This window comes from Mus musculus, chromosome 3 (genome assembly GCF_000001635.26).
Source record: "Mus musculus strain C57BL/6J chromosome 3, GRCm38.p6 C57BL/6J".
Taxonomy (NCBI): domain Eukaryota; kingdom Metazoa; phylum Chordata; class Mammalia; order Rodentia; family Muridae; genus Mus; species Mus musculus.
The window spans coordinates 82,829,406-82,857,355 of NC_000069.6; the positions used below are offsets into that span (position 1 = coordinate 82,829,406).

At 37.5% G+C, this 27,950-nt stretch overlaps 1 protein-coding gene across 7 annotated transcripts in view; it reads right to left on the reverse strand.

The window, feature by feature from the left end:
• Nucleotides 1-7,115: 7,115 nt before the first annotated feature.
• Rbm46 (RNA binding motif protein 46) overlaps nt 7,116-27,950 on the reverse strand; it is a 39,992-nt gene continuing 19,157 nt past the window's right edge. For 3 of the 7 annotated variants that reach the window (XM_006501850.3, XM_006501851.2, XM_011240188.2), the window contains one exon: nt 7,116-8,027. In XM_006501850.3, the coding sequence (XP_006501913.1) occupies nt 7,828-8,027 (200 nt within the window). In that variant the 3' untranslated portion in view covers nt 7,116-7,827. Of the gene's footprint in view, nt 9,055-13,068; nt 13,129-27,950 lie in introns of all 7 variants that reach the window. The other 4 variants (XM_030252743.1, NM_001277170.1, XM_017319680.2 and 1 more) reach the window with 4 other exon arrangements.

Here is a 27,950-nt window from a genome sequence, read left to right on the forward strand (position 1 = left end):
CTTCAGCAGCCTGCACAACTGAATTCACAGAGTGTGACTTCCCGAGAGTCATGGCCTCTGCTGCTACCCACTGAGGTGACTGTGAAGAGGTTCATGAAGAGTCCTGAGATTTACAAAAGCTACCTGGCGAGTTCCTGCACTTCCAGATGAAGTCAGCATTGATAGCTTCGCTTTCCTCATTTCCTCATCCGTGATCATGAAACTTCTACTTCCTGTATGAAATGACTTATTCTTAGCATGTAAATACTAAATCAACTAAACTGATGTGCTGGTTGTAAAGATTGTGCAAAAACAGACTGAATGAGCATCTTCCTTTCTTTTCTTTCAAGATTTATTTTATTTAATGTACACTGTAGCTGTCTTAAGACACACCAGAAGAGGGCATCGGATCCTATTACAGATGGTTGTGAGCCACCATGTGGTTGCTGGGAATTGAACTCAGGACCTCTGGAAGAGCAGTCAGTGCTCTTAACTGCTGAGCCATTTCACCAGCCTGGCATTTTTCAAAGAACTACAAACAGCCAATAAACACATGAAAATATGTTTCACTTCTCCACTCAACAGAGAAACAATGGACTCAAAATTATGAGAGTCCATCTCATTATAGACAGAATGGCTACCAACTGAAAACAATAGATGCTAGCTGGCATAAAAAGACGGGAAGTCAACTTTCATATACTGTAAGTAGAATGTAAAATAGTTAAGCCATTGTGAAAATGAGTATAAAGTTTGCATACACCCACATGTAAAAGCTAAAAATAGAACTACCACCATTGGATATAGCTAAACAGTGCCCGAGTCTACACTGAGAATAAAAAGGTCGCCTGACTCTGAAGATGCTCTAATGGAATGTGTTAAGTACCCATGGGTAGGTGGCTGGATGCAGAAAATGTGCTATATATATTTATATATGCTATAGAATTTTATGTTGAGGGAAAACATTTGGAGCTATAGATCTCATATTAAGTGAAACAACCCAACCTCCCAAAGACAAATGTTTATGTTTTTTTCACTTTGTAAGATCTAGGGTTTGGGGATGAAATGGAAATGAAAGCAAAAGAAAAATTAATAGGCAAGGAACAGAGACTGAGCCTGATGTGCTTCATGTGCTTGTAATCCAAGCATTTGGGAAGTAAAAGCCAGAGAAGGGTCCAAAGTCAGCTTCAGCTACATGGAGCTCTGTGCCAGCCTAAGCTACACAAGGCCATCTCAACCAACCAACCAATCAAACACACACACACACACACTCACACACCACAAACACACATACACACACACAAAACCACACACACAAACATACATACATACACACACACAAACACACTCACACACCACAAACACACATACACACACATACACACAAACATACATACATACACACACACAAATACACAAACATACATACATACATACATACATACATACACACACACAAAACCACACACACAAACATACATACATACATACACACACACAAACATACACACACACACCACAAACACACATACACACACACACACACAAACATACATACACACACACACAAACACATACACACAAACATACATACATACACACACACACACACCACACCTACAAACACACAAACAAGGTTAATGGGGTAAATATGAATATCATTAAGTAACTACATATATGTATATGATACGGCAGCAAAACATCTTACTTTGTACAACTAATATACACTAGTTTAAAAAAATCTGAGGGAACTGGAGAGATAACAGTGCACAAAAGCACTGGGGCTGCTCTTCCAGAGAACCCAGGTTTAGTTCCCAGCAACCACATGGCCAGTAACAATTCATCTATAATTCCAGTCCTGGCCTTCTAGCCTCCCAGGACATCACAAGAAATATAAAATTAAAAAGAAAAAAAAAGTAAAAAAAAAAAAAAGAAAACCCACAAAACCTTCCTGAGCTGGAAAAAACGGTCAGTGGGGGCAAAGACACTTGCTCCTAAGTCTGCGTTTGATCTCCAGATATCACTTAGTGGAAAAAGAGAAGAAACTCCCACAACCTGTCTTGACATCTCCACTCCAGCCATGGTTTACCCTCAATATAATATAAAGGTTTTTAAATGTAAGCATCCTTATTTGAGAGTCCCTTGAAATAGAGCGAGAGAAAAGGGAAACTGACAGCTTCTGAGCCATCCTCTTTCTAGGCATGCTTTGTGCCCTTGCTTTCCCTGCAGTCTAGAAAGTGCAGTCCAGCTGTGAACCTGACCTAGGGTGTGACAGAACAGCTGGCAGACACTTTATAAACTTGCTTCCTCCTCTCAAACTATGTAGGACCTGATTAGGACATCACTAAAGTTAAAAAAATAATGTTTTCTCCTAGTATGAAAATACTCTACTACACACCATATGCCATTACCAACAATCCTGTAAATATGACGGAAATTTAATTCATGCAAACATAAGAATTCGGTAAAAGTTCCTAGCACTGTCTTTACAGACTGCCTTCTACATAGAGGTGGCGGGGGTTGGGGGGCAGCAGGAACAAGGAGGAGAGAGGGAGGAAAGAAAGAAGAAGCTGACCTTTATTTCTTTTGCAGAGTTGTTCAAAAATACATTCTAAACTCTAAAGACTACCCTTAGTAATAGGAAAATCTAACACAAATCAGTTTTCCTTATTTATGGGCATTTTTCACAGTATTAGACTTTACCAGGAAAGGCCTATATATTGTGTTACTTCCAACAGCTATGTTTTCAAATGTTACTTGTTTGCCTTGTTTCACTGAAGTTGAAGAATCTTGCCAAAAGCCAATTTTATTAAACTAATTAGAAAGAGAAAAATCAGTGCTGAGGGACAAAACCATCACGCAGATCTTAGTAAATGGCCTTGTAAAGGGCTTACAACTCTATCCTGCTCTGCCTCCACGGACCTCAAGAGCCCTAAGGAACTTAAATTTTCTTTGAAGTCCACCAGATAGTAAATACTTACCTCGGGTTTGAATCACTTTCTGATTAGATTAATAAATTGTTCATAAACACTTCCTAGGCATTATGGGTTATGTCCAGTGATTGAAGGTAAAATTTTGGCAAGCAAACCAGATGTAGTAGCACATACCGTCATCCCAGCACTCAGCAGGCAGATCTCTGAGTCAGTGGCGAGCCTGGTCTACAGAGTAAGTTCCAGGCCAGACAGAGCTACATAGTGAGATCCTGTTAAAAGAACAACAAAACTGGGATTTGGGGGCAAGACGATTTCTGCTTTGAACAAAGAAGGGATTGCATGTTAACAGCTGCATTCTGTAGAATGAGTTAGATAGTAAAACAGATATACAAATAATGACCTGAGCTCAACCCCAACTTGCAATCACAGGGGACTTTGGAGAAGCTGGTATCTGAGTATCGAGACAGAACTCTAAGAAAGGATGAGAAAGGAAATGGCCCTCCAGGTTGCAGACAGCCTTGCATGGTTTGGATCACAGAACTTCACATCCTTTCCCCTAAGTTGCTTTTGCCCTGGTCTTTGGGCCAGCAACAGAAAGTAGAGTACAGGCTTTCAAAGCTGAGACCTCAGTTCCCTCCACAGTATCCTCTTAGAGACCCACTGGAAGTTACGTCTTGAAGAAACTCCAAGAAGGCTTGACCTCTGCACATTTGGGTAAATCTGGGAGAGGGCTTCCTACTGTTGACTCTTAAAAGCTTACCTGTGTCTAGGAAACAGGTTTAAGGGCCACAGGGATGTCGGCAGCAATAGCTGTGTGGCAGCAACAGCACTGCAAGTGTCTGCTAGCCCTGTCCCAGTGTGCCAGCCCACAGCCGCCCATAGCTGGGCTACTTACCACTCAGCCCTTTCACACATTTCATTTTGGTCCTGGCACCTCACCTAGAAGCCATCTTCATAGCAAATTCAGACCATCCTCTGAGATCCTACCATGGTATTAAAACTTCTATCACTGAAGAATGTTCATAGACCAACCTATTCGACTAGCCTCCTTGATCAAGGCCCTTTAAAAACCCGTCACATTCATCCTTTATGGCTCCTTACAGGGATGTGCTACATCCTGCAGAATCAGGATTATGTGGTTTCATTGAAATTCAAGGGTAAGTCTAGAACTGAAGGCTTGGAGGGAAATATACAAAGGCGTGGTTGTTAGGAGGGTGATGCTGTCATGTCTCCCAAGAGCTGACTCTGCAGTCTTCTGAGTGTGAGTTACTAACAGGGAGAAAAGCTTTGGAGATGGGCTGGAGGGATCCACTTAGATGTCATGTCTGAGAATGCCCCATTCTTTTTAAACCATGGTTGAAGTAAACCGTTAGCTTTTCTTCCCGGAGTCCATTGGTCCTGGCTAGATTTTTATTAATTTAACCAAAGTTAGAATCTTTTGGGAAGAGGGAACCTTAATAAGGAAAGGGTTCCCAACAGACTTTCCTGTGAGCAAGCCTATAGGGTATTTTCTTGATTAATGATGGTGGGCCCAGGCCATGGGGAGGGGCAGCATCAACTCCTGAGCAGGTTGTCTTGAGTTGTATAAGAAAGCAAGCCAAGCAAGCCAGGAAGCAGTTTCCTTCACATGGCCTCTACTTCAACCCTTGCTTCTATGTTTCTGCCTTGAATTCCAGCCCTTACATTGATGGATTGTGATGTAGAAGTGTACATTCAAACCCTTCCTTCCCCCAGTTTGCTTTTGGTCATGTTTTTTTTTTTTTTTTATGCAGCAATAGAAACTGTCACTAAGACACTATTTCTGTCAAGAAAGGAATTACAGAATGAGAAGTTTGCATTGCACCACATACAAGATCTGTAGCAGCAATGATGGTGCATAAGCTTACAGCATACACTGCCAGAGCCCCCTGTGTAACACAGGGCAGGAGGTGTCCAGAGAGAAAGCACCTTCTGGCCCTATGAGTCTGGCTTTTATACAGCTTTTTATATGGTGTGGGGCAGTGCTGGGTTCCTTTTCTCTTTCTTGAATAGGACTGAGCAGAATATCTGACAGTAGGGACTTGACTGGATGAGATATGGGACCTTTGAAATTCCCAGAAGCCACCGGAGCCAGCATGAAATCTGTGTGCAGCAACTGTTCATTTCCTACTTCTTCCAGAGTACTTTCCTGTCATGGGGAGTGAGCTGATCAGCCTCATCCCATCTCTCTCCCAACTCCTTCACGCCAGCTGTAGAGATGAACAGCTTTGCTCTACCCACCACCCAACCATATTACACTCAAGCCTACAGCAAGAGCCCAAGTGACCTTGGATTTGTATTGGAAACTCTGAAAACATGGGTCAAGAGACAGCATTCCCCTTTTAAATTTCTCAAGTATTTTATCACAGCAACAATAAAATCTAACCGATCCTGTTAATGTGGGTTGCTGTAAAAATAATTGGCCTATGAGATAAGACATAGAGTTACCTTGGTTACAGGTAGGTTGAGTTTTAGATACCCAGGGGACATCTGAATTAGAAACTAGCTTTTTATTCAGTATGTCAATATTATAGTTCATATCTGCATTTTGATACAAGCTATAGCTCTTTCTTGCCAAGTGTGCTCTTTTAAGATTGGCTTCGCCAGACTTTTACTTACAGCTTCTAAACTTTGAATCGTTGCTATTAATGGCCTTATTCATTCTAAGGAATACTAAAAGATGGGTTTCCAACCCAAACCTCGGCAGCCCTTTATAAATGCTGCATACAAGGTTTCATAAAGGCCGTCATTTGGCCTGCTTCTCGGCCCCATGAGAGAGATCATGTCTAAGATCTGTCAACAGCTGGTAACCTACTAAAAAGGCTTTCATTTGGGGCAAGGGCCATATATAATTAACCTTTGCTACAGAAATTAAGGTAGCATGCAATTAATTACATTCACTAGTCTAGTAGAGTCCCATGCAATATGAACAAGTTACTACTCATCCATACCACTGCACAAAGCACTGGTTAACATAAACGCTGTAATTGTGCCTGAGGGGAAAGTAATGCAAGTTGTGCAAAAAATCAAATATTGAACCAATACAAATATGTCCCCCCAAATCAGCTACTCTGTGACTTCTCAACACTTGCCTAAGTTTTAGCTTTAATACTGTAAGGATTGTTACCAAATAATGAATGAATTTAGACCATTTTGACCTCATCAGTTTATTAGCACACATAGACAATTATAGTGATAATTTTCATAGTTGTTATCAGATATTTTATATTTCAAAATATTACATTTGATCAACTCATTGTACAAGCACTTCAGGCAGGATTTGCATGCATAGAATTTAAAATAGTTGAAAATAATTTTCCTCTCAGCTTAATTCGAAAGTTTTTACACATTTAACATTATGTCACCATGGATCTTCAAATACTGTGTGGTTGATAGTTCTCCAATTGTTGGGTTCGTGCCAAAGTAAAAAAAAAAAAAAAAAACAAAACTGTGAGAATATGTGTAATAATTTCTTATTTGAGCTATTCCAAACATTTCTATGAAAAACTAAACGTGTCTCTTCTTCCCATGGGTGGCCTCTTAGCAAATGAAAGCAGTCACTGCATGTTTTCTGAGTGGTGATTTGCAACCACAGCCCAGCGTAGCTGTGGCACCTGTGCGGAGAACTAGCCGCAGCGCTGAGTGAGACTGTCTGAAGCAGGGACCTGCACAGGGAGCACACAGCTTCGTGGCGAATGGCTTCTTTAGCAGGGAAAAGGTTGGCACTCACTACTCTTGCAACTCTCTGCTAGAAATTTCAAATTAAGCTGAGAGGAAAATTATTTTCAACTATTTTAAATTCTATGCATGCAAATCCTGCCTGAAGTGCTTGTACAATGAGTTGAACAAATGTAATATTTTGAAATATAAAATATCTGATAACAACTATGAAAATTATCACTATAATTGTCTATGTGTGCTAATAAACTGATGAGGTCAAAATGGTCTAAATTCATTAATTATTCTTTAGTAAAAAAGGGTAATTCTTTGAATCTACCAACATTTCTACTGGCACTTGAAAGGGATTTTGTCTTTACAAACTTATTTCTCTTTCTATCTGACACTTTGATCTCATGAAGATGGAAAACCTAAGACACTGCAACTGCTGTTGACCTGGCAAAGAAAAAGATAGTCTCAAAAGATGAGAGATATTTGTGTGCGTGAATTTTAATAAAAACAAAACACACATTAGTAGTGCCATATATTTAATGTTGAAGAATTTGAAGTATAAAAATTAAACAACACATGATTTCAACATTTAAAAAACATTAACACTTCTTATGTAAACAATGTAATGAATATCAAAACATAAATGAATTATAACTATAAAAACCTTAAATATATTAACAGCAAAGTTTTAATTTATTTCTGTAACAAATATTAACTAAAATATTTGCTTACTTTCAAGGACCACAAAGGTAGACTGATTTTTCATTACTTCTGCCAAAAATTTGCATCTTAATCTTTTTTGTCTCATCATTTCTTTTTACATAATAGTTAGATGCTTCTGGTTACATAACTGTTTCAAACTCCACTATAGATAGCGATCCTTGGTAATCTAATCTAGTACAACCACTGTCTTTAAGTACTTTCAATATTTGTAAAATGCTGTTTTACAAAGTTGTTATACAAAAATCATAAACAACAGGAATCCTTTCAAGCTCAGGAATTGGAAACCCCCAAAGCTTAAAAATAACAGTAGTAGTTTGCTATCACTGAGTAACTTTTAATTGCATTTCTGCAAATCCTACCACTCTTGTCATTCTGAATTATAGCTGTTTAATATGTTAAAATATTTGCTTTTAAAGTCACATGTGCAAACCCAATTCTAAAATACAACAGTATGTTAATTTCCACGCCTTATACAAAGGGAAGTTTATATACTATATCCAGACTTTCTTCAGAAGAATGAGGCCTGATTGGAGATATACAGTCGTTGTCCAACATGGCTGCCATTAGCAAGTGATATTGTTGGTGACAAGGGATAGCTTGGATAAGAAGAAGGCCTTGATGTGTAAGGAAGCATGCTGGGAGTCCCAGAAGAGAGGGTAGTGCTAACAGGGGAAAGACTATTTATTGAGCTGCGACGGAAATTGAAGTCTGTAAATAAATATATGAACAGTTATGCTGCACATCTTTGTGGACACAAATTTAATTCAAAAGACAAAACATTCAAAAGACAATCACGTTTTAACATAATGTTCTAACATTTAAATACCTGATGCTACTGTAATGATGGTGGATTACTATCTCTGCAGTGCAAACACCAGCAGTTACATCAAGTCAGGGTTCTTCCCAACACTGTTTGAACGGTCTAACTACAGTGCATTTTGGGTATCTTTTTCTTTTTAACACAGAAAAAGAGAACCTCTGATTTCTCTTTAATCAACAAAAAGTTTCTCTTAAATTGGATCTGACACCAAGGGTAGATCATGAAGAAAAAGATAAAAGAACAGTGAATTCAGTTTCTTTTCTTTTTTCCTTTTTTTTTTTTTTTTAAAAACATATTAGATATCAAACCAGCATAAGCATTTGCCCTTGGACTTCTGATATAAACTAACTGTCCAAAATTTCATTATTTAAATGCTGGCACAAACATTCATACAACCAAACATCAATTTAACATTAGAGTCTCACAGTTACCACAAAACAGTAAAATGAATCATCTCTACCAAAAGAACGTCAAAAACCATTATCAACTTAATAGTATAGAAAATTATCCAAAATTAACCAAATTATTAAAACAATTATATTTGAAATATTAATTTCAAACAAACGTTCATCTTATGCACCAATAATTTCCTGTTTCCTTAATTGTAGTAATTCTGTAGGTGTGTGTTTTATTGACCAAATTTGTAGATCCTGGACTTTCCAAAAACTCAACTATGCTCTTTACTATAGCATAAGTCAAAGTGGTTGACTGTGTCTATAAAATGATCATTTTTAAAAGTTGTGCTATTGTTGAAATGGAAAAAATTGAATAAGATCATTTACTATACAGGTCAAGCTTTCAGCCTCCAATAACATTCACTATGAGGTCTACAACACATGAGGATTAACTTAATGTTTAACGAACAGGAGTGAGACCAACTGCAGGAGAATAAGCTCAAGCAACATCAGAAAGGACCTATTTAAGAAAAAAAATAAAAAAGTGAAAATCAGTTGTAAATAGGTTTAATTGCTAGCATTGTAAAACTCTAAATTTAAATGAATGGTACCACAAGGTCAATAAAGCAGCTTGTTTTAAGAAAATATAAACATGTTTTGAAATGTCCAAAGCAATGGTCAAAATATTTTGGGTATTTTGAAATGAGAAATTACTTTGAAATTATTTGCCTTTCTAACATCAGCTTCATTTCTTCTTTTAAAGATTATGCTTTACCCAAGGGTTAAATACTAAAATATTATCTGAAACATTGGATCTACTATGTATTAATGAAGACTTAAAATCCTGCTGAAGATTATTATGCAAATCCAGTCCCTCAGCGTCACACACTTCTAATGCACTTGGCTCTTTAAATTTCACCAATGTAGTGATCAACAGCATGATTTACACGTGACTTCAGTAGACAGGAAATATACTTTTCAAATAGATATCATGCTTGCTTTGAGTTTACATCCATTCAAGAGATAACGGAGCCTACTTATAAAATGTGAGCTCAGAAGATATTTCCAGAGAAGATTTAAAAGCAAGCTCAATAGCTGGCTATTAACATAACACTTAGCATTTCTGGCAGTCTTCTACCGTACAGCTTTATACAAACACACATTACCTGCTATATTCTCATTTTTAAAACTACATAAATCCCAAATTAAAAGTTTACTCAAAATATTTGTATAAGATGGTATGAGACAACTATTATGGGAATTGGGCAAGAGAAAGCCTTCATTCACTTAGATGCTTGTAAAGATTTTCAAGCACTTCATAAGTGAACCCCTATTCTTAAAACCACTATGAACATGAGTATTTTCAGAAAAAAAAACATTTGGGTGATAAGAAAACAAAACACATGTCAAATAAGATAGTCAAATGTAAAGAGAAACTGTATGGGTGAATAAACCTAAGAGTAGGTACCCATTCCTTATATATAATTTACATATAGCAAACAGAATGCATAAGAAGAAAATTGAGCAAACGAGTTAAATTTCCAAGCATGTTCATATTCAACCCCACCCCATACCAGTTTTTCCTCTTCAAGTACATCCCAACTCTTCAGTGCCCTATTCCAGACCCAAACTGGCCTGCATCCCCTTTATAATGAGTGCTAGAGAGCCAACTTCAGAGTTTAAATGTTATACTCATGTAATTCCTGTCTAGATACTTAAAACAGAGGTTCAATTTCCAAACAGTAAAAGGCATACACCTTCATTTAATTTTGATAAGTATATAAGCAATGGCATCCACAATGAACAGATTTAGAAAAACAAAAACAAACAAACAAAAAACCACCAAATCACCTGTCTCTTCAGTTAATGGTCCTATAGACAAGCTCGCAGTCTGATTTCTAGCATCTTGGATTAATTCCTCTGTTTTTGGATTTCATTGTTTTAAAAATAATTTCTATTTCTAGCTTCTTTTGTTCAATATAACCTCTAAGAGTCGTACTACCTATTTGAGTAATTTCTTACATTTCATTGTTGAGTACTACTTGGTGGTTAAGAATATACCATGATTTTTATGCAGTCGCCTGTAAACTTTTCTAACACGGATCTCTTACAAATAAAATACGCTCTATGCTCATTCTTATATAAACCTTTTGTGGCAGTTTCTCTCTGCAATGGTAAATAGCTGAGAATAGAGCTGCAGGTGTATGGGGTAGAGATTTATGCTCCTGGGTTCTTCACTTTGTCCACTTTATATTCAAATAGTAAAATTTGAAACTGCCTGTTGGTCATATCTTCTACAACAGTTGGTATGCCAGCACATACAGACATACACATGGTGTTGGACACGTCTTACTCTGACTGGCTGGCCTGAAATTCACTTTGGAGAAGAGACTAGTCTCAAATTTGCACTGTTCCTCCTGCTTCTCCCTCCCAAATGTGATAACAAGTATGCACTACCAAACTGGCCTGCAGATTTAATGACATCTATGCAGTGCATGTGATATTGTATTTCACTGTGGTTTTAATTTAGATTCCCTTATGATTAATAATGTGTTCATTACATATTTATACATATATTTGTTCTGATATGCTAAATCTCTTGGCATAATATTATGTATATTAGTTTTGTCTTTTGACTATTGATTCTAATAAACTTTTTAATAATCTAATTCCAAATTGAAAACCGAGAACAAGCTGAAGCTTTACAAATCTTTAAATCAAATGATTTCAATTCATATGAATGACAAAACACAACAGTTGATTTAGGTAAGACAGATCCATAGGTTCACAAGTAAAGAGATTTAAAAAAAAAAAGTTAAAACTTTTAGAACTCCTAATTCCTAGGAAAGTACTGTTTACATTTGGCCAAGCTTTTAGAGAAATCTTAGCAGGAAATTTGAAAGAAAGCACCTCAAAATACCCACAAAGGTCTCCATTTTTAATGGGCAGGGGTACAAAAGTCAAGTCCACGGTGCTATTCTCCTAAGTGGGCTGGATGTGACTTGATCTTAATCTATTTCCACAACTTCTAGTCTCAATGCATGCAGCATCTTATTTCCTTATGTACTAAAATTTTTGTAATTTCATTTGCATTTGTAGATCAACCATGAAATGTTTTAATATAATCGAAATTTCTGTTTTTTCTCTCCCCTCTCTCCCTCCCCAGTGTCTCCTGTATCCTACCCAGATTGTTCTTTCACTTGCCATTTACACAAGGATGGGCTTGATTCTGGGTCCTTTCCCTCTTCTTCCCCATTATGGTAAATTATAAGAGATCATGACCAATAAAGTCCTCTAGAGACCAAAACTTAGCACAGAAACAAAGGGATGAAGGAGGGCCACATGTAAAGAAATCATGCCCTGCCACTAAAATTAGTCCAGCTGCTTTCCTTCCAAAGAAGCAAGAAGACCACATAAACCATATTGTAAGTTGTCTATTTGCTCTGTGTACTAGAAGATCCTAACGGCAGACTCCTCCTAATGCTAGTTCCTAACCATCAGCACAGCAGCCTCTGAGAGCAATGCTTCAGGTCAGGCAAGAACTGCAGCTCACTAACATAAAGTGTCTGGGTTAGAATGAAGAAACAGACTTAGACTAAATAAAGGCTACAAATCTTCTCAAGGTTCATTTTTGCCAGTAAACCAATCCTCACAAAGTCAAGCTTTAAAATCTAAGACACTAAAAGAAGGTAGTTCTAAATTGCACTGTGTGTTTAAAATTTAGCTAACATTTCAAATCTGTAAGTTTAGAAACTACAGTTTTGCTAAAATCTGTGAGGATAAATTTACAGTCTAAGATTTAAGTGTTAAGAACAATAAACAGATTTCTCATAGGCATTAATAATGTTAGATAATACTTATTTATTGCTTAGTATATGCCAAAAATAACCATACAAGATCAGACAAACGAAACCTTTCTAAAAGCACTGCAAGCGCTCGCATTACTCCCTTTGATAATGGTGAATTAAGGTACACAGTGGTGAAATAACTTCCCCGGGAACACAGAATTATGTCTACAGGGGCTGATTCCTTTACATGTTAAAAAAAAAAAAAGTTTTGGCAAATCACACACTAACATAAAGTCCCCAACCCCCATCTAAATTTTTTTCTTGTAGCCTGGTGAGAAAACTAAACAGTGAATTGTTATAGAAATAGAGTCAAAATATTGTTTTAATAATGTGTAAAAATAGTATCATTCTCAGCTTATGTTGAGGAACCCCAGATAATCAAAACATAGATAGTATTCACTCCATATCTGATTTGAACTATTTAAAAACCTAGTGGTTCGTTTTAGATATCAGAACATTGTCTTCCTCAAAAGTTTGAAAGCATCTGAATTACAGAAAGCCATTTAACGTTATTATTTTTTCCTTAATGAGTCTATTCCTAGGAAAGCTATTAGTGCAGCTAGTGAAATACATGGCTTAAGCAGATAATTCTATGCATTTCCCCATGTAGTCATGAGATGATTAGCTTAAAACTGATTTCCTGAGAACTAAATATACCACAATATTCCTAAGAGATGTTTTCTTACCTGCTTATTTCCTCCAAATTCTTCTACACAGGTCCAGGCTGAAGAGACTGTGTTCCCTGTCTGTAAGCAGTGAAGACAGAAAAGAGTTGAGTCTTTAGATTGATGTTATCCCTATCTTGGAAGTGCATGGAATCCTTGATAACTTTAAAACTTTTTGACTGGTAAATAAGAAAAATGGAGAAAAGGGGACAATTGGCAAACAGGTGTCATATCTGGACTCTGAAAAGATGAACAAAGAGAACAGTATTCTGATATCTAAATGAAAATCATGAGTTAGCACATCATCAGAAAAATAATTTCTAAATCAATTAAGTTCTTACTCATCAGTGTATTCGAAAATCCTATGCTGCAAAGATAAAGGATTTAAAAAAAAATAAGTAAGGCTGCATGACTTCAAGAAAGATGAGAAACTTAAGCAAAGTCAGAAATTATCAATGTCTTGTAGGTATAATTATTTATACATGAAGTATCACTTCCTTCCTGTTTTCAGAAGAGATAGATGACCAAAATAATATTAAACTTCAAAAGCCTACTTGGCACGTCAATTTCCTGAGGAAACTACTAAAAGCACACATGGTCCCAGTGTCACATCAATTCATTTTGGCTGTCATTTCATATGCCTGGAACCTTCCCATCAAGAGTATACATCCAACTCCATGCTAAGAGACTGCATACAAGTACACACCACATAGCTCTAAATAATACTTTAAGTACAGTATAAAAATGTCATAATAACTGTTTACCACAGGATGAACTAGGTTAGGTAACAATCAATTTTGTTTTAAAACACAAAACACCTATCTAAAATCATTGGCAACAGCTATGAGGGTAATGAATTATAGAGTCATGATCTTAAGACACATGCACTTGGGAGGCAGAGGCAGGCAGATTTCTGAGTTCTAGGCCAGCCTGGTCTACAAAGTGAGTTCCAGGACAGCCAGGGCTACACAGAGAAACCCTGTCTCGAAAAACAAAACAAAACAAGCAAACAAAAAAACCCAAAAACCAAAAACCAAAAACCAAACACCAAAGAGAAAAGAAAAGAAAAGAAAAGAAAAGAAAAGAAAAGAAAAGAAAAGAAAAGAAAAGAAGAGAAATATCCCTTTGTTTGAGAAAAGTTCTCGTCCCTGTAAGGATTGGTCAATTCTCCAAAGGGAGATGTCAAACAGCAAGGAATTCTAACGCAGAGAAATGAGCGAGCTCAGAGGTAAGGAAATGGAGAAGAGCTGCCCTGTAAGACTGACCTTGAGCCTGTACTGAACTCAAGGAGACAGCAAACTTAACTGAACTGAACTGACGAAGTGTTTCAATTCTGGTTAGGAGCAAGGACATTTTGTGATGTGATAAACCACCTCCATAGTAAGGAACTTACACCTTTCTCTGAATAAAGGCAATGTCGGGTAGACTTTAAATTCTCTATAATTTTTCATTTGCAGTATCTGGCATTCAATAACAACTAATAATACTAGAAAATAAACTAGATCACCTAAAGCCAACAGAAATAGCAGTCAACAAAAACAGACCTCTAGATAGTTAGACAATACATTTTCTAACCTGGATAATAAAATAATTATGTCTTGACAGTGGCACAAAAACCCACATGTAGATAAATGGAAAAATACAGGACCCAGAAATAAGCTCACTCTTAACAGAGGTGCTTGCTAGTGGGTGTCTGAGGAAAGACAGTGATGAAAAACTAGAGAACTATGTTATAATATAATGCTAATCCACTTCCATACTGCACAAAAAGTGAATGGGTCAAATAAATAATGCAGCTAAAATGTCTAAACTATAGGGGAAACATGTCAAGATATAGGGATAGGAAGTGACTTTCTAAATAGCTTGGGATGGAATCCCAAAAACTGTCAAATGAGGACTGAAGTTGAGATCTTCAGCATACACATCAAAGTCTGAAAGCATGTAATCCCAGAGCTCCGAAACTGAAGACAGGATGCTCAGGGCAAGCTGGCAGAGCAAGGAGACAAACTGGAGAGCAAGAGGCCCTGCCTTAGTAAATAAAGTACAGACAACTGAAGAAGGCACCAGATATCAACCTCTGGCCTCCACATGCACATACATACATACACACACACACACACACACACACACACACACACACACACACACACCCCTAGTGAAAAGATACATACACACATGCAGAGCACATGTGCAAACACACTAATAAAAATAAAAGGCAATTAAAAAGTAGCTATGCCTGATCTATTCAAGAATTTGAAGGTTAAAATTTTAAGCAGCTAGAAATCCTAAACTGAGGTAGGTATAGTGATATAATCCCAGCTTGGAGGAGGCAGACTAAGCTATGCAGCAAAGCATCATCAAAACAAGTAAATAAAGTCAAATATAATTTCAGAGCTGAGAAATCCAAATCATTGTCTCTTATCTGCATGCTAAGAAAGAAATACACAGACTAAACTTACAACAGAGTGGGAAGTACTGAAGTATCAGATGTTAAGTAGAATCAGGCAAGCAAAGGAAAAATGGAGAATGGTAGTGTTTGAAGAGAGGACTAGACATTTCTAAGACAAGTAATAAAACCTGTTAGTGTAACAAAAATAATCTTTCAAATACCAAGTATATAAAACATGAAGCTAAAACGATTTCATCAGTATATCCACACACAATCAGAATGTTTTCAGATGGAAGTTTTACTTTCAAGGTTTAAAGACAAAACTGACCATTGTTACCTGGTTCATCATATGGTATAGTGTGAGCACATATGCCACTAATTTATGCTAATATAACAGTGATTCTTCTTACAGTACATGTGTGCACGTATGCCACAGATTTATGTTGATGGGACACTGTAGAATCATGGGGAACGTGGCAATTTTTTCCATAATTATAAACAATTGGAGTGATGAGCTCGTTTGGTGGGTAAAGGGCAGCTCTGTAATCCTGTTACCTGAGTTCAGATACCCAGACCCCTTCACCAGCTGGATGCCATAGCAAAAGCTTCTGTAACTCCAGCGCAGAGATACGGGGAAATTGGTGGCAGAGAGAGACAGTGGCATCACCACCCAGCTCTCACAATAGCTAGCAGAAAGCAGAAACCATCAAAGATTTTAAAGGACCCTAAGACAGTATCCAACCCCTGAAAGCTCTCAAAGGACCTCCAAAGGCATGCCGTTCTCATCGCCACATTCACATATACATCATACCCATGCACATAAAGTAAACATGGAAAGAAGGTAATGTAAGAGTGCAAAGAATAAGTTTAGTTTGGTAAAGTGCTATCCTCGCATGCACAAGGCCATGGTCATCATTCTCTGCTACAGAGGGAGTTCAAGGATGGCCTGGCTAGACAAAGATAGACCAACCCTTAGCCAAACTAACCCATCAAAATTCCAACACAATTTTTAGACTTTGAAAGAGCAATTCTCAACTTCATATAAAACAACAAAAAAATCCAGGATATCAAAACAATCCAGAATAATAAAAGAACTTCAGAAGGAATCACCACGCCTGTCCTCAAGCTGTGCTACAGAGCAATAGTAATAAAATCAGGTATTGGCATAGAAACAGACCGATTGTTCAACAGAATCAAATTAAAGACCCAGAAATAAACCCACACACCCATTGGACACTTGATTTTTGATAAGCCAAAAAACATACAATGGAAAAGAAGAAAGCATCTTCAACAAATGGTGCTGGTCTAACTGGATGTCTACATGTAGAAGAATGCAAGTAAATCCCTATCTATCACCCTGAACAAAATTCAAGTCCAAGTGGAACAAGGACCTCAACATAAAACCAGATACACTAAATCTCATAGAAAACAAAGTGAGAAATACCCTTGAATGCATCAGTACAGGAGACAACTTTCTGAATAGAATACCAATGGCTCAGGCTTTAAGATAAACAATTGTTAAAAAGGACCTCATGAAATTGAAAAGCTTCTGTAAGGCAAAGAACACTGTCACTAGGACAAAATGTCAACTTACAGATTGGGAAAGGTTCTTTACCAACCCTACATGTAACAGAGGGCTAATATCCAGAATTTATAAAGAACTCAACAAACACCAACAACCTAAATAATCCAATTTAAAAATGAGGTTCAGAGCTAAACAGAATTCTCAACAGAGGAATCTCAAAAGGCTGAAAAACATTTAAAGAAATGTCCAAAGTCCCTAGTCATCAGAGAAGTACAAATCGAAACGACTCTGAGACTCCATCTTATACCTGTCAGAATGACTAAGATGAAAAACTCAAGTGATAGCACATGCTGGCAAAGATGCGTAGGAAGGGAAACACTCCTCCATTGCTGGTGGGAGTGAAAATTTATCCAACCACCGTGGAAGTCAATTTGGCAATTTCTAAGAAAACTTGGAATAGTTCTACCTCAAGACCCAGGTAGGTATACATAACTCCTGGGCTTATAACCAAAAGATGCCCTACTATACCACAAGAACACCTGCTTAACTATGTTTACAGCAGCTTTATTTGTAATAGCCGAAAACTGGAAACAACCTAGATGTCCCTCAACTGTAGAATGGATATTTATGGTACATCAATACAATGGAGAACTATTCAGCTATCAAAAACAAAGATACCATGAATTTTGCAGGCAAATGTATGAAACTTGAGGATATCATCTTGAGTAAGGTAATCCAGAACCAAAAAGACATGTATGTGCTACGCACACTCCAGTGAAGTCTGCTTGACAGGCCAAGAGGCCTGGAAGCACTCACGAGGCAGAGTTTCAAGGAAATTCAACTTCCTGGAATTAGGCATTCTCATAACCCATAAACTCATACCCTATCCCTGCGTTAGTCTGGTGTATGGATCCACATGCTCTCTTTTAGTATTATTTTAAGTGCCTTTAAGGATTGAATTCTGACATAGCTAAGCCTTCGCCAGTGTTCCAACATCCTAGAAAAGTCCTTGAGTCGACCATGGGCTTGGAATTCAGTAAGAATGTTGCTTATTCAGTGACATTCAGAATTGCCTCTAGTATTGTAAGAGACAGTGAAAGAAATCAGGCTTTACTATCTACTACATAGAGTTCAGGGCAAGCTTAGCAATGTAAGTTTAGAATTCTTATTAAAGTTATGTATGGCAGACTACATTAGTTATTAGTAAGATGTCCCCCCACACTATCACTTAGAATAAAAGCCAAGTCGCTCCCATATACAGGAATTTACAATGGTTTAGGAAGTAGATCGGGCTGTGGTTTTAGAGTATTGCATTATTCATGAGAAGGTTAGCTAGAGCAGAACTCCCTAATTAGAACCATGACTTGGGTGTGAAAGCCCTTGCCCTAGGAGTGTAAAGACCTCACTCCTGGATTCTAAGACTATAGCTGACCTTAGATAGAGCTCACTTTGTCTCAGTTGTTTTATTGCCCAGTTCCTGCCAGTCTTTGTGTTTACATTCCTCTGTTTTGTGTAAGAGTCATTAAGCATTGGTAACCTCATTTGTACCTTGCTGATATGTCACCTAACTTCCCTATTTTCTTCTGTATAAAAAGTTTGATGCTAAATTTGAAAAACTACATTCAGATTCTACACAATCTCATGTGTTGCTTCTGTTTGTCATTTATTCGCCGACTCCTTGTCCACCTGCAACCAGAGACCTCTTCTACACAGACAGAGACCAAAAAGGGTCTGCGGCATACATGGTATATACTCACTTATAAGTGGGTATTAGCCATAAAATACAGGATACCCATGCTTCAATCTACAAACACAAAGAAGCTAAACAGGAAGAATGCCCCAAGCAAGAATGTTTGAATGGTTGTAAGAGGTAGATGAAAGGAAGGAACTGGGTGGGAGAGGGAGTGAGAAGGGTAACTGGGGGATGAGGGGAGATCGGGATCAGGTAGGTGTAGGGAGAGACAGAGAAACTGGTCGGATGACTGTTAAGAATGTAGAAAATCTGCAGCTAGCAGGGATTGTGGACAGTGAGAGGCATCTCAAGAAGTACCAGAGACCTATGATTAAGGGAGGTTCTCAAAAATCAGTAAGGGTGACCTTAGCTGAAACCCACAGGAGTGGGGATATAGAACCTGACAGGGACACCAACCCACCCTCAAAACTTTCCACCCAAAATTTATCTAGCATAAAGGAAATGCAGAGATGGTGATGGAAAAGAGACTGAGGGAATGGCCAAGCAATAACCTGCCCAAATAAAGACCCATCCTATGGACAGGAACCAATTCCTGACACTATTAATCTTACACTTGCAGACAGGAGCCTAGCATGGCTATCCTCTAAGAGGCTTTACCCAGCAGCTGGGATGCAGAGATCCAGAGCCAAACAGTGGATGGAGCTTGGGGACGCTTATGGAAAAATAGGAGGAAGAATTGAGGGTCCCAAAGGGGATAAGAACTCCACAGAAAGACCAACAGATTCAACTAACCTGGACCTTTGGGAACTCTCAGACTTAATCACCAAACAAAGAGCACACATAGTCTGGACTGACCCCCAATTCCCTGCAAATAACTGGCAGATGTGCAGCTCAGTCTTCAGGTGGGTCCCAAACAACTGGAGTAGGGGCTTTCCCTAAAGCTGTTGCTTGACTGTGGAATATGTTCCCCTAACTTGATTGACTTGTCTGGCCTTAGTGAGAGAAGAAGTGCCTAGCACTTGATGTGCCTGGGTGAGGAGATACTGGGGGAATCCATTCTCTTAGAGGAGAAGGGAAGGAGAATGGGAGAGTAACTGTGAGAGAGCAGAACTGGGAGTGGGAAATAGAACTGGGATGTAAAATGAATAAATATAAAGATAGTTTCCCAACTATAAAAGCTATTTAAACTCTATTGGTTATTTTCCATGCAGGTGTGGAATGGAAATACAATACAGAAACCACTTTCTCTCCATAATACCCCTGATATTTACTCAACTGGAGTCTTATAATTTAGTTTAAATCTTTAATTTCAATGAGAACAGAGAAAACTAACTGAGACTTAAACTTAAATCACCATGAATTACAACTATGCTTTTAGCATAAAAAAGATAATGACAATTCTTATATTATCATTTAAAGGAAAACCAAATACTATGAGGAATTTAGTGTCAAGTAGTAGACTATGATTTACAGGTGTGCTAGTCCAATTTAATTCACAATTTATTGGGGTCATTTCTTACTTAAAAGTAGAAATTGCTAATGAATATATTCTGAGAAACATTTTAAAGAGTTTTTCAGTTATCAATTGACTGGTGAAAAGAAAAGGAATGCCAAAAATTCAAGAGTGGAAAAATATCACAGTCAAAACCAGGAACTGGACCTGTTTTTTGTATAATCAGAATCACTAAATGTGTTACTTTTAATTTTGTGTTATGTAACAGAAAGATAAACTAAGTAGAATATTACTATATAGGATCTTATCTCTGGTTTTGTTCCTCTAGCCTTCAAGCACATATTTATTCGTATTCTCCTTCCTCTCTCTTTCTCTCTCTCTTTCTCCCTCTCTCTCTCTCCCTCCCTCCCTTCCTCTCTCTCTCTCCCCATCCTCATCCTCCTTCCTCTCTCACACAAACATACACATGTGCGCGCACATGCACACACAGAGATAGCATACAAAAAGCTGTCAATTATTTCTTCAGTTTAAACAAATGTTAGTGGTGTTGATATTCCAATTACATGGTTTTAGCTTGCTTTCTATTATAGAAAAGCGCATGATCAAAAGCAACTTGGGAAGGAAAGGGTAAATTTCAGCTTGCAGTATCAATCACAGTCCATCAGGAAGGGAAGTCAGGGAAAGAACTCACAAGGCAGCAACAGAGAAGCAGGAACAGAGAAGCAGGAACTGAAGCAAAGACCATGGAGGGCTGCTGCTTATTGACTTGCTCTTCAAAGCTTGTTCAGCCTATTTTCTCATATAGCCCAGGACCACCTGTCCAGAGATGGCACAACCCAGTGGGCTCAGCCCTCCTTCACTAATCATTTATCATGATGTAATGGAGGCATTTTCTCAAATGAGGTTACCTCTTCCCAAATAACCCCCGCTTGTGTCAATTTGACAAAAAAAAAAAAAAAAGAAAGAAGAAAAAAACCTAAGCACATATGCAAACACATGAGGCATGTACACAGCCAGCCACACACACACAACATAGACATGCAATTTATTTATTATAAATTACATACTAAATGGACTATATTACTCTAGACCACATTTGTTGACCTATATCAAAACGTGCTTCCTGAGATGCTTTTAAAACTATTAGAACCATAATCCCTCATTCTCCCACTATACACATTATATATGTCCATTTTATATATTATATACACATATCCAAGCCCTTATGTCTCAATATGTGTTCAAGATTGCTAATAACTAAAACACCCATTTTATGATCATTTTGAAAATTATATGCTGATAGAATTTCTACTTCAGTGGAATATACACCTCACCCAGTACTAGCCACCACTCACAACTATTCATATGTCAGAAGTTTCTTGCAAGGAGTGGTGTACTGCTCAGAAAAGCCTTATCATGCTGTTTGTTAGAGGAATAAACTTTGGAGTAGAAAAGTGATTGGATGCTTTAAATAGGGCTTAGGGGGTCATCCTAGTAGCAAGATGGAAGACAGTCCTGAGGGAAACTTGAACTGTGGGGCCGAGTTAAAGCTGTTTCAGAGAGGAAGATTATTAGTAAGTGGACTAGAGACCGTTCTGGTGATATTTTTGCAAAGAATATATCTATTATTGCCCTTGTACTAAAAACTTGCCTGAGGCATAATAGAAGCATTTTGGATTAATGCTTTTGGGAGAGAGATTTCAAGACAGCTTAATATCGACTGTTGTCACTCAGTTATTAGAGGTCACTCTAATGTATAATGACAAGGAGCAAACTGGACAAATAGAGGTACAAAATATACAGTTTGAGGAGAAAGGGAGCCCCAGAAAATGTAACATAGAAGACAGGAATTCCAGAGCTCAAGGAGATAAAAAGCTTAATGACAGTAAACAGAACAAAGGGAGTAGGGTCCTCAGGTAAGACCCTGCCCAGCTAAGCTACCAACTAGTAAAAAGGGAATAAAGACAAGCATAAGAGGTGAAAGAATACATCAACAGAAAACTGATACAAATGTAATTGAACAAAGAGGCCAAGCTCCAGACCCAGCACACAGCAGAGCTTGGATGCTTTGTCCATGTGGTTCTGGACTTATAAGAATACAAGAAAGGGTAAGATAAATAAAAATATTACTTACTTACTTAATTAATTAAAACAAAAATACAAGAAAAGGACTGTAGACATCTCCCTCCATGACTTTGGGAAGCCAGTGAGGCCAGGCATGTGTCAGGATGTGTTCCTGATGGAGGCCTAGAGAAGCCACTGTGTGAAGCTACGAAGGTCAAGCCTAGTTAGACAAATGTTAGAGACCCTAACATGTTGGAGATGACAGGGTTATGGGATAACTGCTGAGGAAAGATGCTAACAAGGAGCGGAACCAGCCCAAGAGAGACTGTGTGCTGCAGTCAACAAAGCTGTTAGGGGTCAGAGTCCTCAAGAGTGCTTTGACCCCAGTCATGGAGGTGCAGTATGAGTTTGTCCTGCTGGGCTGATGTCTTGCTTTGGTGCCCTTATTTCCCCAGTGTGCTCCCTCCCCTCCCTTTCAGAATGGTGATGTATCTTCTGTGTCACTGTATGTTGCAAGCATGTGATCTGCTTTTTTATTTTATGGGTGTTTACATTTAAAACATTTCCAGATGTTTCTGAGAGTCTGAACTTTTCATTTTTAAACAATATTGAGGCTATGACAAGAATATGGAGACTTTTGAAGTTGTATGGAATGCATTTTTTAAATTATATGATTACAAATTTATGAGTTGAGGAAGTGGGATATGGTAGTTTGAAAAAGAATGCACCATACAGACTCATACATTTGAATGATTAGCCACCAGAAAAAGACACTATTTGAAAGATGGGTTGTATCCCTGGATATGCCATATCCGGGGATCCATCCCATAATCAGCTTCCAAACGCTAACACCATTGCATACACTAGCAAGATTTTGCTGAAAGGACCCAGATATAGCTGTCTCTTGTGAGACTATGCCGGGGCCTAGCAAACACAGAAGTGGATGCTCACAGTCAGCTATTGAATGGACCACAGGGCCCCCAATGGAGGAGCTAGAGAAAGTAACCAAGGAGCTAAAGGGATCTGCAACCCTATAGGTGGAACAACAATATGAACTAACCAGTACCCCAGAGCTCGTGTCTCTAGCTGCATGTGTATCAGAAGATGGCCTAGTTGGCCATCAGTGGAAAGAGAGGCCCCTTGGTCGTGCAAACTTTATCTGCCTCAGTACAGGGGAACGCCAGGGCCAAGAAGTGGGAGTGGGTGGGTGGGGGAGAGTATGGGGGACTTTTGGGATAGCATTGGAAATGTAAATGAAATAAATACCTAATAAAAAATTGGAAAAAATAAATAAATAAATAAATAAAAAGAACAAAGGCCAAAAAAAGAAGAAAGAAAGAAAGAAAGAAAGAAAGAAAGAAAGAAAGAAAGAAAGAAAGGAAGAAAGGAAGGAAGGTTGGTTGTGTGGCCTTGTTGGAAGAAGTGTGTCACTAGAGGTGGGCTCTGTGGTTTTTAAAAGCCCATATCAGACCCAATGTTTTCACTTTCTCTCAGCTAGGAGATCAAGATATAGTTCTCAGCTACTTCTCCAGAGTCACACATGCCGCCCACCATGCTCCCAGCCATGATGATAATGGGCTGAAACTCTGAAACTGTAAGCAACCCCTGAAGTGCTTGCTTTTGTATGAGTTCTTGGCATGGTGTCTCTTCACAGCAACAGAATAGTATCTAATGCATCTGCAGTAAACTGAAGTGATATGGCTAACAGCTCAGAGGGCTGGTAAAGACCCAACTGTCTCTGAAAAGAAGGCAAAACATGAGTGAGATATTTTATTTTAAAAGTAGTAACTGTTGAATAAAATTTCACAATTCCTCAGTCTATTATCAGATGTTTAACATTAGACAAATACTAGTTTTTCACTGGAATTATATGATAAAATTACAAAGACTGGGAGTTAATTATTAAGAGTAACGAGACAGTAAGCAAATTACTTAACCTTTAAATACTTTAAAATGAAACCTCGCCAGACATGGTAACACATGCCTGTAATCCCAGCAGTTGGAAAGCAGTTTGACAGGTGACAAGTTCAAGGCCAACCAGGGCTACACAGCAAGAACTTATCTCAAAAGAAAACGCCACACTCTCCTTCCACATATCTATTTAGGAAATATGTACTGAAAATGTGAGTCACTTCAAGGTATAAGTTTGCAGCAATGTCTTTGCCTTCAGGGTTTAAGAGCTTCCACAGTTCTAGAATCTTGCCATTAGCTCCCTCCCTAAATCACTCCTCTATTGGACTTAAACTTCCACCTCCTGGAACTCTGAAGATACATTTTAAAGTCTTTCTTCTACATGCCACTCTTCAGACATCTGAAGACAGTCACTGTAGTCCCTCTGTACAAATATGAATATTATAAACCAAACAGTCCCGGATATTTCAACTATCAACCCTCTGCTTCTTATTACAGTCATCAGTCAGTCACCAGTTGTCCAGGCTTACCTAGACTGTGGTACTCCAAGCAAACATGCCACATATACAATTATGTAGTCTAGATATCATGCAATTCTCCTGGTTTGCTTTGGATTATATTAATTTGAGACTGCAGAACAGAATGACTTTGTTCTGAATTTGCTTAAAAAAAAAAACAATCTAAGCATTTGCTTGCTGGTTTTCATTCTTTTCCACTTTAAGTATTTAATAGTAAAAATGCACAAAATAAGAAATGCATATAATAAAGTCAGACAAGTTATATAATCTAGAAAATAAAAACTTATATTCATAAATAGAAAATTTAAGTAAGTTCCTTTTATAATAAGTTTCAAAATTCTCCTCTGGACAATAATCATGCCTAATTTAAAAAATCATTGACTTAACTATGATTGTTAATCATTCTTGCTTTTTAAAGGGGATTTGCTCTATATTTATATAGTCATATGGGACATTTTTAGTTTTGCTTGGTTTTATTTTCCTAATCACTTTCTTAATCAACTTATATATCAATTACAGTCTCATTATACTCATGTCACAAGCTTAAATATATATAATTAGGAGCTGAGTAGAAATTTTTCATCACATTATTAACAGAATTTCAGAATCTCAAACTTAACTGAAAACATAATGTATTGTTCAGTAAAACATTCAAAAAAAAAGGCTTAAGAAAGTGGGATAATTTCCCTAGTCCAGGATAGAGCACTTGTCATCACTGAGCAGTTTTCCGAGTCTTCAAACATGTATAAGAGCCTGGTCATCTGCCTCAGCCAATGTTGGCTAATGAAGCAACTCCCTAGCACAAACCACACAAATAAATAAATAAATAGCCCTTTAAACATTATTTGTGTGTACGTGAGCATGTGTGTACACATATACCTGTGCAAATGCAGATGGGCCAAAATAGAGCTTTTGGAGCTGTTACAAGTGTTCACCAAACACTAAGCTCATTCCGTGGATGCTGGAATCCCAACTCTGTTTCTTGTCACTGCATAAACACTCTTAAGATCTGAGCCATCACCTGACAGTCTAAAAATGCTGGTACATAATTGAGAAAAGTGACAGATATCTACCTATATATTATTTCAGAATGAGAACTAAAAACAAGTATATTAAGTGTATCACAAGCAAAACACAAGAGGAAGACCTTTTCATACTTGTAAAGCCCCTATCAACTAGGAGTGCTTTACAGAGCATATAATCATATTTGTGCTTAAGACTCTTCTCTTTCCCCACTAAATTTTAAGGAAAAACATACTGTCCCCATGTTCTGCAATCATCACTATGTTCATACATGTTACACCTAAATTTCATACAATGGAATCCATCAAATATTTTCTCCCTAAGTAAGATCCCATTAAGTTTACACACATTCCTCTGCTCCAATCTCTAACTTTGTAAAATACTGCATTTGTTTAGTGTCATACAGACTTCTAATCCTGTCTACTTAAGGTGCATAATGACTCTCCTGAATCTTATGAATTAATTCTGTGTTCCCAATTTTTAATAAATCTAGTAAGTACAGAATTGGTCTCTCTTCAGCCCCTCCCCCAAAAAACAATTGAGAGCAGAAGGCAGGAAAGCTACCCACATATATGACACACATGCTCCAGTTGTATAACATTCATGGTTTTTATAGTTTGTACCAGTGAACAAGCAGACATGAATATGTACTGCTAAAATAAATATGAAAAAATAAGCTAAGAGGCTCACGTACTTACAATAATCTACAAGCAAAACTGAATTATCAAAAAGTTATTAGAAGAAATACATATAACACACTTAAAATATGATAAAGGACAATCAAAACTATAAGACAAGAAAAATAAAAATAACCATGGACAGCTCCTATAGTTTAAAAAAAAAAAAGGTAAAATTCTCTATCCTGGGTTTTTTTTTTTTTAACTAATTCATGTTTATTTGTCAACTACTGAGGTTCATATACAAATAACATGTATTTCTTAGAATGTTCTTTACTTTCATTTGTTATTAAATGTTGCCCTACAGGGTGTGTGTGCCATGTGCCATGTGCCATGTGCCTAGATGGGACAGAGGGGAGCTGATCTCCTTCCTGAGACTGAAGGAGATGGCTGAGCCTCCATGGAGGAAATGAGCCCAGGTCCTCTGCAAAACTAACAGCTCTCCACTGAGAGAGCACCCAAGTCCCACGTTACATTATTTTAAACACACAGCAAAAAGGCTGGTTCCACGAACAATTACCAAATTATCAGGCAATATAATTACAACCAGTTAATGTTTTGCAATGATTGTGGGCCTACACACTTTTTCTGGGCAGAAGGGAACTGTGCAGCAGACAAGGTTACTAAGAATGAAGGCTAAAACTAAGCTATCCACTTAGTCCCAATCTAATGAGCTTTTTTAATTTTTTTGATTTTAATTTTTACAGTTATGCATATATTAGGTCTGTACATGTGGATGCAGTGACCTTGAAAGTCAAAAGAGGGTGATGATGGATCCCTTGACGTTGCTGTGAGCCCCCGACAAGGGTTCTGAGGCTAGAACCCTGGGAGCCCTCGGAAGAGCAGCAAGTACTCTTTACTTCGTGCCATCTTTCCTACCCCCATCCTATACACCATTTTGTCTAAATTACAGAGAGACTTGTATGCAAATCATTATATTATCAGTGTGTTAACAACACAAGGAGTACTGGGTCAAATAATACATAATATGTTATTTTATTATAATTATATAACTATATCCAATATTTAATATTAATATAGGTAATATAATATTTATATTATACTTAATATCAATATATTTAATATTATAGAATTATAATATATAACATATATTATGTTATCTGGCAAATTATTTCCATAAAATATGAACCACTGCCTATATAAAAATCCAATGCAGGTGTTATAGTTCAAGTATAACTTTCTAGGAGACAAATAAAGGCCCACATGTAATTAATGCAAGTCTACCCAATAATAACACTTAAAAGAACACGTCCTTGTAAGTCTATAGACAATCCCGTTACTCTTGAGGTAATGTGCTACCAGAGCTTGGATAGAAAACACCTCTACAAAAAAAAATGAGTTCTAGGGTTGGTGATACATTAAGACACTAGCTATTAGGAGTCTCTCTGATTTTAAACAAATGTATATAATCAAAGGTATATAGAATAATTTTAGAATATTAGAAGCACAAAATGGATTTATATAGTAAGAAATGTTCATATTCCCAGCATTTGGGGGATAAATACAGAAGGACCAGATATTTAAGACCAATCTTAACTAAATAGCAGTTTAAGGCAAACTGGCACTTCATAAACCCTTTCTCAACAAGAAAAAAAAAGAATCACAAAATAAATTCTTGTCAGTAAAAGC